We start from the raw sequence: 12,681 nt of genomic DNA on the forward strand, positions 1-12,681 counted from the left end.
TCTCATCAGCAGAAAAATGCCAACAGGGGATTTTAATGACGGAAATTGCTATTGAATGGCATCATGTAAATGGCGTTGACTTATAACGAGTCTGGTCTACCTGCTTAATAGATACCAGAACATTTGGAAAAGTGAAGACAAGCATTACCATGTGCCAATATGAACACTGTACTGTTTGGCAGCACAGTTAGTGTTGTTCATTGTGTGGCTTGATAGTGGTTATAGCCAAAACTAAGTAGTTTTCTCCATCCTCGCTGTTTTACGCCTCATTCATATTCTCCCCTCTCTCTCAGCCACAACCCCTCCTGTAATACAATTCATCTATACAGTGAAACAGTGCACTGCAGTATTATATTGTAATTCTTGCTCTGACATATTTCATGCAGCATTAGCAGACAGATGCAGCTCTTTCTGAAAATGGAGGATTTCTTCTGGCGGGAGCATCTGTCAAATCTGGTATTACCTTATGGAATTAAGAGCAGTGGTATGTTGACTTTGTATTATCCCCTGCTCTTTCTGCTCAGTTTACTCAGTACATGTTCTACACCCTGGTATTACTGGTTGCTGTATGAAGATGTACTGTATGTGTTATCCTTTTTGTTTTTTAAAATATTCACTTATTTCTACAGATGACGTTCACAGAACGAAAAAATGACTCTTTATATTCTGTGATTACATGTAATTATTACTATATCTGACAGTGATGCTTTACTGCTATAGTCAAGTCAAAGTGCTTTCATTAAAAACGTAACAATTCAGTCATTGTGAAATTTCACCATGTACTTTAGCTCGCATTACAGCCCAAAAAAGTACGCACAGTCTTTTATGTTAATTGCACATCTGTATTCAAAGTTTTCAAACAATCACAATCCATTTCTTGTTTTCTCTTCAGAGTTGCTGCTACTGAAAGTTCTTGCTGCAATTGCAAATGATCAGGTGCCTGCCAAAATTGAAAAGTAAGTGTGAGCACACTTCCGCCAACCTGGCTCATGATACCTGGCTCAACGTTTTTATTAACCCAGGTTTCTACTGATACACTAAATCCACAGTGCACTGCAGTAGTAATTACATTATACTATAAGTCCAGGATTAACAGGATGGACAAAACATTGTGATTGGTCGAAGATGTGTTCCAGCTGTGGTACACATCATATAATACATTGTCAGTGCAGCATGACTTCATCACTGTGATTATGGGCGCTTATGGGTAGCTGTTAGTGTTTAGCCATATAACTGTCCATCATAGTTGATAGTTCTACTACATGAGGTCGGGGGTCTTTAATGTTTTTTTAAGGCCGAGGACCCTTTAGCTGAAAGAGAGACAGAGCAGGGACCCCCCCACAACAGATTGTATGAAATTGAGTTGCTGGGCCTACAATAAAATTTAGGGCGGCCTATCCATACCTATTGTATGGCGCATACAATACTAAGGTATTAAAATAATAATTATTGACTTATTCATATATGTAGTTGTGTTTTAATGTTAAACATACATGTAGCACAGTGAATCCATAGGACTGTATTTGCTGATGGCTACCTTAACTTTAGGCCAATAAACCTGTCTTCAATGTGTAAAATAAAAAACAAATCACAAATAGGCTGATTTATCTTTACCAAAAATATGTTGAACTCATGTTTATGTATATTTTCATACATATTACTTAAAAAAAATAACTTAAAAACGTTGAACATAATGTAAACTTTAAAGCACTCATGTTTTATGTGGTGTTTTTCTCCACAGTCTTGAATGCAGAACCTGTGTTGTCATAGGCAATGGCTTTGCTATTAAAAACAGCTCCTTGGGAAGCACCATCAACAAATATGACGTGGTCATTCGGTAAGCACATAGGAAAACACCTCATGAATAACTTTCAGTTAATATTAGTGCTGTAGTGCTGTTGCTATGCTGTTTGTAGAGAAGAGGAATACATTAAGGTAAAAAATATTTTTTTTCTAAACTTGCTTTGCTGCTTTTTGATTCCATTCCAAGCTATGCATTTTCAGGAGGTGACTGTACTATAAAATCATATCTGATAACACAATTTTTTTAATCCAAGACCTCTTCATAACCACCCTAATGTTTCAGGATTGTTTGGGTTGATAAATAAGGAATAGACCTTAAAAAGGGAATCTGATTTTCCCTGCCACTGAAAGCAGGATATAAATTCACTTGGCAGTAGACTAATGATGGACAGTATCCGACTGTGTGACCATCTGACCCTGACATAGAGCCATCCTCTCAGCAATTAGCACATTTTTCTTTAGTTCTTTTAAAGGAGAAAATAAATTATTTAGTTTACACAAGGACGAAGGCACTCTGCAAATCTGACTTTACAGTCTTGGAATGAAAACATGCATTTTGAGTTTTTATTAGCCCCTTTTTGAACAGTCAGAATTTGGCTTGTCCACAATGCATTTCTCCACCCCCACCCTCCTCACTCTCTCTATCTATCTCTTACTCTCTAGAAGCTAATCGTTCCCTGGCCAAGCAAAGTAAGATTATTGACATTCAGAATCCAATGCATGCCTGAGGGTTTGACGTCACTGGGCCGGTTCTGTCATAGAAACACTGGACTGGACTGTTAAAGCCTTTGGATACTTAAGTTTCCAAAGTGCAGGGTCTCAGGCTGTGCTATAGTGTTAATTATAACAAAGTTGTGGTTTCACGGCTCTCAATTTCTGTGTATACTTTCAGTTGGACTTAATCAAATTATGTAGATAAAATTGAAGTTTATTTGTAATATGATATATATTGTTAAAGTGCCCATATAAGGCTAATTTTCAGGTTATAATTGTATTTATAGGTTATATCAGAATAGGTTTACATGGTTTAATTTTCAAAAAACACCATTTTTGTTGTACTGCACATTGCTGCAGCTCCGGTTTTCACCCTTTGTGTTTTAGCTACAGAGTGAGACATCTCACTTCTTTACCATCTTCTTTGTTGGGAGGCAGTAGTAGCTAGGTAAGGATCACATCAGCTAGCTTGGTTTCTACAACTTTAGTGGTACAAGGCATGATTAGCCGGCAGACTTCTTCTAAATGAGGGCGCACTTCCAACTTTGCATGGAATACCTGCATAAACAGGGACATGTAAGTAGTTCTTTTGTAGATTATGGTGAACTAGTGTGTGTTGTAGCAGTGTTTTGCCATTCAGAACGAGCTGGCATGCTAGCACTAGCATGCTATGGTTAGCCACCTCTTTTCGGCTAGTGACGTAGAAAGCCGTGCAGATTTTGAACAGCTCACCCGGAGACTGAAGGCAGACGACATTTAGAAACCTGTATCTTACTCAAAACAGCATGGATAGTTTTTTATTAGTTCGTTTTTATGTATGTGGAAGCACCAGTGACACAAAATAACACCCCAAATCTCAAAAAAGAGATTTATTTTATAATATGGGCACTTTAAGTCAGAGTCACATTTCCAAAATTCCTACAAGAAATGTCAAATGTAAATGAAAAGTTAGCATAAGTCAGAATGGACAAATACTGAAATAAGACCCAGGTTGAAAATGCTGCCTTTAATGCTTATTGTTTTTTCATAGGTCATGATGTGATAATACTGTCTGATTTAAGAAAAAAAACTCCTATAATACTGCATAAGTAATTGCTAAAATGGAAATAAAACAAACTTGACAAGTTTTGTCCCTAAATATAGCATTGTGTCCCTGCCTCAGATTGAACGATGCCCCGGTGAGAGGCTACGAGGAGGACGTGGGGAACAAGACCACCATGAGGTTCTTCTACCCCGAGTCGGCCTCTTACAACCCTGGACTGCACAACGAGCCTGACACGCTTATGGTTTTGGTGCCTTTCAAGCAGCAAGATCTCCGCTGGCTCAAGGAGATCCTCTATAATGAGAAGAGGGTACAGGATATGTGTGAGAATACACTCTCTCTCACACAAACACACACACAGCTTTCCATTTCACTCCGATTCACTGTCTTTCCGACCCTCTCTGTCTCACATAAACAGACTCCTTGTAGCTTCTTTTCCAGCCCTTGCCAGCCAACCATTTCAGGAACAAATACTTAAAAGGTTCTACTTCAGTGATGCCTGTTCCCTTCAGAGTTAAATGTATTTTCCATCGCAGACATCCTTCACTCTGTTGCTCCCGGCACCTCCGGCCTCCTTCTGCTAATAGTTGCAGGGTCATTACTTGCTAATTTGCACATCAATTTGGTTGCCTCCAGACAAGGGAGTCAAAGCCTCAATTTTGATTCTGCAAATGAACTCAGTTTTCTAACAAAAAATAGCAATCTTTTACCCTATTGCTTTCCTTTTTCATTTAAATTTCACAAAACCTGGTGTCTTATCTTCATCCATGTTTATGTGTGTTTTCCAGGTCAGGAAAGGCTTTTGGAAGCCCCCTCCCCAAATCTGGTTGGGTGACATCAGTAAAATCAGAGTGCTGGACCCCTATTTTCTGCACAAGACTGCAGACAAACTGCTTCGGATCCCACTGCAACCCAAAAGTAAACAGGTGAGCGATCCACTGCCACGTCACTGTTTTGAGAATCATGAACTGTAACTGCGGTGGCAAGGCTTTTCCCCTGTTGCAGCTCATTAATATTGACCATTTCTGTCAAGCTCAAAATAATCTTCCGACTAGAACCTTCTCTCTTCTCTTTCTTGTTTGTTCCCTTTCTCCCATACCTCCCTTTTTCTCCTTTTTGCCCTTCATGACTCCCCACATGAATGTTAACAAGGCTGGAGCATCCACTGATTAGCCACAGCTCGTAGAATGATATGTCTTAAGCGCTGTGATAAACAGTTTACTGGAAGAGGCATTTCTTCTGAAAAGTAGCCGGGTCAATAGCAATTTTGCGGATCCAATTATTGCAAAACATGATGAAGATTTGCTTCTGCTTGGCATTCTGGCATCTCATTACATGATAAGCTTTGTGTGTCTTCTAGGCTGCACAGTGAATCCCTGGGAAAATAATTGGCTTTTGAAGGAAAGCCAAAATATTGTATACATTTCAACCAGATGCTCTGTTTTTAGAAAAAAAGACAGTTCCCAGTGTTATTGCAGTTTTTTCAGGAAAAATCCCTGTGTCAATAGTCAATCTTTATTGTTTTGTGACGTTTGGCTTAATAAAACAGATTTGAAAGTAAAGGAGAAAGTGAAGAAAATACAAGGAAAAGAAACTTGGAACATATCAAAAAAATGATGAAACTAATGAAACCTAATATGAAACTAATAAAACCATGACTGAAGAGCAGTGATTGTGCAATGAGAAATATAAACCTTTTTGGGCATTTTTAGGCCTTTATTTGACAGGACAGCTAAAGACATGAAAGGGTAGTGAGAGAAGGGGAGTGACAAGCAACAAAGAGCTGCAGGTTGGAATCAAAGCCGGGCCCCTGCGTTGAGGAGTAAACATGTAAATGTGGGCACCCGCTCTACCAACTGAGCTATCCAGGCACCCCATAAAGAGTTTTTAAGTTTAGGCTACCATTGATTTTTTTATTTCACAAATTGGACCTCAACTCTTTGGCTGAGGTGATTGGATTTTGAAACACCCTGGGATTTGACTAGAACCATTACTCTTGTAGATGTTTTTATTGGCCCATTGCACCCCATCTGCCAAGTGGCTTTTGTTGTATGTTTGGTAAGGATCTTGTCTCTGACGTGGGCTTGAGCCAAGTTTTGTTTTGGTTCTGCTTGTTCCCCTTGCCTGAGCCCTTTTTATCAAAGAGTGAGGCGGAGGGGAGAGGGGGGGTGTGCCCTTTTGGACTGCAGTACAAACACACACACTAGCTGGTGCATGAGAAGAGTGAGCAGTGGGAAGGCAGCAATCCTACAGGCAATCAGCGGGCTCACCCGACAGGAGCTCTGCGCCATCTGCACATACTGTCTGGAAAGGGCCAACGGGGGGAGGAACGGTGGAAGGAAAAAGATGGAGGGATAAAGCAATGGTGAGACCTGGAGCCTACAGAAAGTTACAGATCATAGAGCCTCATTCACCGACCGTTCTTAAGAAGAAATTTTTTCTTAAAGTCCACTTACACACTTTTAATGAAGATTCTGACATTCACAAATGTTTTCTTATCTTGGATTTGTTCTTGGCTAAAAACAAAATCTACGCACACTTAAGAACACTCTTCTGCACATTTGAGTGAGGACAGTTTGCTCCAAACAATTGGTCACTGCATTTTATTTAATTCTAAAGTTGTTTACAATTATTGTATTTTACTGTAATGCTTTCAGTTGAATTATGGCATAACATCGTAAAAATTCAGAAAGACTTGCTTACTGTCTGATTCACTGGTGGGAGATGGCCTTGGAGGATATGGAGCTGTTGCTGTAGGGCCTTGGTCAGTGTCCATTTGCTCCACTGATGGCACACCTGAGAGTGCTGTCTCACCAAAAATGGCCCCAATGCAGTGGTCAATCTCAGACAACTCAGGGTCTGCATGACCCCCTCCAGTGGTCAACATATGTCTCTTTTATATATATATATATATATATATATGTGCATATGTATATATAAATACAGCCAGCTTTTCTCTTATTATCTTCATTCTATATCTTGTCTTTTTCTGTCTCTTTCCTTATTTCTGTCCATGGTTATTCACATAGACTGTAAAAATAATTAACATAGCAGTAGTGACGTCACCCATTGGTTTGTGGACTACCATTTTGAAGTCTTGACTGTGGCCATTTCGCCCGTCACCATCTGGGTTTCTTGAACCCGGAAGTGACCATATTTGGAAAAGAGGACAGAGCTGGGGAGGATGACGCCCTAAAGCATGCTCTGCTAAATTATAAATTTTAAAATAAACGGGACCATAATTTACGACATGACCATCATATTGTATTGAAGAAGACTTAAAACTAGAGATTGAGACCATTACCTGAAAATGGTTGCTGAGGTAATACATCATGTTAGAAGTAGGGTCATTTTCTCGTAGACTTCTATGTAAGCCAACTACTTTTTGCAACCAGTAGAGTTGCCCTTTGCTGGAAATTTGATAGAATGCAGGTTTAAGGCACTTCCACATTGGCTTCACTTTTCTGGCCAAAAGCTCTGTACTTTATTTTTGACAATCTACTGTTATTCCTCATCCTCAAAATGCAAGCTGGAGGCCTGACTGTAGCAGACCTCCTCTTTGCAGATACCACCCTCAGCTAATGAACTTGCCAGATAGACAAGGACCCCCTCAACACACACACACACACACACACACACACACACACTAAGGAAGAGGACCTTAACCATCACAACTAAATGACTAACCTTAATCCTTACCCTCACCCTAACCATAACCTAATTCTAACCCTAATCCTAAAACCAAGTCTTAAACAGCCTTTAAAATTGTATTTTGGCCCACAACAACACAACCACACACACACACCACACACACAACACACAAACACCACACACACACACACACACACACAACACACACACAACACACAACACTTCTCCCACATGCAGACACTTCCCCCACCTTTTCATTCCTTTGCATTGCAGGCACACATGCAAACACACATAACCTTATGTTCACACCCACTCCCCCAAAACCCAAGCCTCTGCCCACCACAAACCCCCCCCATGCTCCGTGGGCCTACATCCAAACTATGCGCCGGCCTTCTGCAGAGCTCTGGTGTTCGATCGTGTGCTAGCGACCACATGAGGCTAATACACACAGAATGTCAGCTGTCTCCCATTGTGGGGTCCTCCATTTTTAAATTAAAGAAAAAAGACGATCTCAGTGCAAAAGAAAATTGATCTGGTGTAATGTTTTAGAGAGGAATGAAGAGTACAGTAAAGGCTGTCGGGGTTAGACTGCCTAGATATTGCACAATATCAACATGAGTGCCCTTAAGCGTAGCAACACGCAATCTCAGATGAACACACACTGACATACATGTGTGCTCTTTCTTTCAGTCATTCTGCATCAGGGAAACCAGAAATAGAGTCTCTTAGCCATCTAAGGGGTTTTGGCTATAGAGCTGGACGCTCGTTAAGATACAATTTTTCGCATATGAGCTGAATTTGCATAGATTCAACCCTCGACAAGTTGCAGCTGAGTACCATAGGTAAAAAAGATCTAAAAAATCAATGAGATGATATTGAAATTGTAACAGTTTATTTACATTATCTTACCTGAATGAATAGTCAGTTTACACAGGACCTTTATTCTTGTGAAAAATCAATGGTTTCTACAGTCAGTAGAACTTTGGCTAGTGAAAACGGGAAACAGGCCTTTGTAAATACTGGTATAGTATTATGCAATGTAAATGTCCTTGCACACAGGACTTTTGCAGAGAAAACTTCATGATTGCACGGAAAGTTATAGAGGAGAGAGATTAGAAAGGCTGTTGGGGAAAGTGTGCACATGTTTGAGAGGGATGGAAAGAGAATGTTTCTCCTATCTACCAGTCATGTGGAAGTGATTCTCCTTCTTTCCTATGTGAACATGGATAATCAGTGACAGAGTACTATAGGAAATGGCAAACAACACAGGAAAATCTCTCTGCACAGTAAGAGCCTGCCAGGGACAACATAACCAACATGGCTCAGCTCATTACATCTCACAGTTGTTTTTATTTCCAAAGGTATGCCAGTGGGGTCTGATAATTCCCTTTATTTTTTATGTTTTCCGCAAATGCATATCACGAGTGGCAGGCAAACAATTTATTTTGTGTAGCGTTACACAGGATTTTGCCATTTTCTTTTCAATTGAAAATAGATACAAAAGAGGCAGAGGGGGAAGACATGCACCAAAGGTTCCCATTGATGCTCTGATATTTGTATTCAATCTCTTTTCGACTTTGAGTTAGCCGGAGGGTGTAATCGATTCCACGGTTTATTGTCTTTTCTGTTGTCTCCTTGTATCTCTCATTCTGACTTAACCCTTTGGTATCCCTTACTGTTAGAAAGAAACTTACCAAGATACTTACCAATAGGGACTATCCTGATGTTTTATAGCAGGTTGCACCCAGTACTAATCTGCTCCCTCTCAATGTTGTTTACAACAGAATATGTAGATTTGTTCTTGGATGTCCTTTCACAAATCATTATTGTATAAAAAATGTATGTACTGTATGAAAAACTTGCTCTACCATCATCCTCAATAAGAATACATCAGCATTGGTTGCAGTTTATTTATAAATTTATAAATGTAACTTTCGCTACAGCTAAGAAAGCCTTCAGGTTTAAAGTCCCCTCAGATTGGAATAAAAAAATCTGCTAAAAATCTGCTGGATATTTTGTAAAATTCTGTGTCCATAGATTTCTATGTGGCCCTGCTCATATGTCATCACTGGTGCATCTAGCTGTTATGTTTAGTAACGTTATAAATAGTATGAATGAGACCTCTTCACATAAACTCAAGGCTGTACTTTTTGCTTAAAGTGCTTTTACTAGACAATAATAATAACAGTATATAAACATATATACTGTACATGTATACACACATGTTCCTCCTTATTTTTCACTGTGGTGCCTTACAATAGGAGTTGACCATAATGTTCCCATTATGGTTGAAAGCCATTGTTTTGGACCATTAAAATTGCAATCAAACTGTTACCATTAACAGAATATCAGTTGTGTGCCATCGAGGCAGGCTGTTACGCCAGGAACCATATGCATTGATCCTGGCATTGATTTCCATAAGGCAAAAAACAAGGTTGTCAACAGATCTCAAATTTTCTAGATGAAGCAGTAAACTGTATACAGTACATTTCAGTGGACACATACTGTTCTGTATTTGCTAGGGATAAAGCAAATAAGAACAGGGTAATTGACTACAAAAGCACCAGCATACACTAGAATGTTTTTTTTTATTTTAATACATTCTTTGCTTAGCAGAAGGTTAATACATTTCTCATGTATTTTGCTTCAAAAACATCAAGGGGAAGTTGTTACTTGTTACTGGTCTCAAGAGTGCTTTTCTTTAGAAGAGGCCATAGTAAGGTAGTGAATAAGCTGCTGGAAAAGACCCAGTTTGCAGGGGAACTCTTCTGTCACAGCCAAGACCTTTAGGAAGCTGCTAGGGAGGAGGGGTCAGGGATACAGGTAGTGTTGAGTAAAAGAAGACACCAAATATGCAGTGACTGAATTACAACTGTAAAGTGCACACAAGTGTATTTTAACAGTATATTTTACCTAATGCGAATGACCTCTTCTCTGAAAAAAAGATGCAAAACAAAATGAGGATTATCTTTGTTTTAAATAACCTGGAAAGTTTGATCCCACTTTTGCACTTTTCATAATGTTCCTTTAAAGTGTTTGAGTTGTTTTGTTTTGTAATAAGCTCACATGATACCATCGACCAATCATTGTCTTTTACAATGCATATCCAAGATTTAGTTAAAAAACTGAAATTGAAGTTAGGTTTTTTCTTTAGAATCAAGTCTTGTTATCATTTGAATCAAAAAACAACTAGTAAATGCAACATTCTGTCTGTGTTGGACTACGGTGATATTTATAACATGCATTCAACCTCCCAGTGTCTTCATGCTTTGGACACTGTGTTTCATGGCCTTGAGATTCATCACAAACTTAAAATCTCTCACTCATCACTGTTTGTTGTATTCTCGGTCGGGTGGTTTTCACTCTCGATTCGGCGTTGGATGCACTGGCATCTTTTTATTTATAGGCAGTATTAGGACTTCTTCCTCCTTATTTGAACACCTACATCGTCCGAGGTCTGCAGGGACATATCACCTGCGCTCACAGGATCTGGTTTTGTTGACAGTCCCTAAAGCCCGCACTGACTTTGGCAAAAGGGCTTTTAATTTTGCAGCCCCATCTGCATGGAATCAGCTTCAAAATGAACTCCATTTGAAGGAGTTGGTCTCATTTATTCTTTAAAGCTGTTAAAGGACCTGGCAGAAGGGCAGTCTGTATGTCACTGTTTTTAAATTGATTTAGGACCCAGGTATTTTATGATGACATTGTTGTTTGAATAGATGAAAGTGTTTATGTATTTACATGTAAGTGTCTCTGTCTGAAACGTGCTGCTGCCACTTGCCAGGACACTCTTGTAAAAGAGATTTTTAATCTCAAGGAGTTTTTTATCCTGGTTAAATAAAGGTTTGAATGAATGAAATGATGTTTCACGTTACATAACAGTCATTTTGCAGATACTTTATATCAAAGCAACTTACAAGAAGCACGTTCCATCTTTGTAGGAGCAAGAGCAAGCTGTCATTACATTTGTGCTGTAAGTTTTGAATGAGGTTCACAAAGATTAATGCTGAGGTCACTGGACAGTATTCTGTACATGTGGAAGGCTTGTGTTGATGAACTGCAAGTGAAGGTCAGGAGCAGCTGTTTCTGTTGCCCTCTATTTCCCTCTACTGGTGGAATGAGAGGCTGCATTTCAGTCTATTCCTGTCTGTGTAAAACACTTGACTCTAGCTTTTACTACAAAACAGATGCACAATTAGCATTTTACTTTTTACATACATTCTCATTTCATAACCACTTTGTTGTGTCAAGCAAATGTTACGTTGAGTGGATGTCAATTTTTATTTAACATCACACACCATACAGACAAACGCAAGAGCTGCTTAATCTGTCAGTGGTTTTCAACATGTTACGTGTATGGCAATCATTTTAAGTGCTTCTGATTTTATTTGTAGGAATTGCCATAATCCAAGTGAAATTTAGTACATTTGTGTGTTATCGGCTATCTGCCGGGGAGTCACCAATTTCAGAAATGTTAAAATCCTACATAGATGGGCTTTAAAAAGTATGCCAGGAGACATAGAATTATGGCAATGTGCTTTCATTAAGTTTTGTTTGTTTCAGCAGCCAGTGCATCCTACCACAGGTATCCTCGCTGTATTTGTTGCTCTCAACTACTGTGATGTGGTCCACATTGCTGGTTTTGGATACCCCAACACAAGGAGCCAAAAGGACCCTATCCATTACTACGGATATGACACCATGAAGTCTATGAAGGTGGGTTCCAGTCATCTAATTCAAATGTAGTCTCTGTTTTAACATGTTGTGTTATAACATACAAAGATTCATTTTTCTCTCTGGTGCAGAATTCTTACCATGACCTCAATCATGAAGCTGAAGCCTTAAAAAGACTGGAGGATTCGGGAGCCATTTCATACCTGCACCCGGATTTATGATACACCCATTTCTCCAGTTTGATTTAATCCAAAAAGAAAGTATTGCACACCAAATTGCATTTGAATGTGGGTTAGGTCATCCCATTCAAATCAAATCTTAACGTGCCTTCTGCAATGGGATGCAAGACATTATGCTGGTGGTGCATTAAGGCATCATTTGGTGACACAAGTGTCACAGATCTAGCTGTGAAGTATGTTTAGCTTCCTGGCGCCTACTATTCTGTCAAACTCCAAGACATGAAACGGGATTTACCTGCTTTGTAAACAACTGTCTTTCAATGTGTCCAGTAGAATAAACATTGGTAACATGGCTCACAGTTTTTAAAGTTTTACAACGTTAAAGGTTTTGAATCACAACTCGCATAGTTAATTTGCAGGACATTAACGATTTGTGTGGTGACCCAGTTGTCGCTCCATCACATTGTATCTGGATTTTGGATTATTCCAATGCTTTAAAGTTGTTTTTATGGTTTATGGTTTTTATGATAGTGTTGGTTCATAACACATCTACAGCTCAAATGTTGTTTTTTGTTTGCAGTTATTTCATGCATAGAATTGAGCTGCAAAACTAAGCAG

The 12,681-nt window shown here is 39.2% G+C and overlaps 1 protein-coding gene across 1 annotated transcript in view; it reads left to right on the plus strand.

Moving 5' to 3' along the window:
• The window catches only part of st3gal4 (ST3 beta-galactoside alpha-2,3-sialyltransferase 4), a 43,230-nt gene extending 30,808 nt beyond the window's left edge, over window positions 1-12,422 (plus strand). The window contains exons 6-12 of the mRNA XM_032510275.1: window positions 387-484; window positions 893-956; window positions 1,742-1,837; window positions 3,680-3,869; window positions 4,348-4,485; window positions 11,777-11,926; window positions 12,016-12,422. Of these exons, the coding sequence (XP_032366166.1) occupies window positions 387-484; window positions 893-956; window positions 1,742-1,837; window positions 3,680-3,869; window positions 4,348-4,485; window positions 11,777-11,926; window positions 12,016-12,105 (826 nt within the window). The 3' untranslated portion in view covers window positions 12,106-12,422. The remainder of the gene's footprint in view (window positions 1-386; window positions 485-892; window positions 957-1,741; window positions 1,838-3,679; window positions 3,870-4,347; window positions 4,486-11,776; window positions 11,927-12,015) is intronic.
• The last annotated feature ends 259 nt before the right edge of the window (window positions 12,423-12,681 follow it).

The sequence above is a fragment of the Etheostoma spectabile genome, chromosome 3 (genome assembly GCF_008692095.1).
Source record: "Etheostoma spectabile isolate EspeVRDwgs_2016 chromosome 3, UIUC_Espe_1.0, whole genome shotgun sequence".
Taxonomy (NCBI): domain Eukaryota; kingdom Metazoa; phylum Chordata; class Actinopteri; order Perciformes; family Percidae; genus Etheostoma; species Etheostoma spectabile.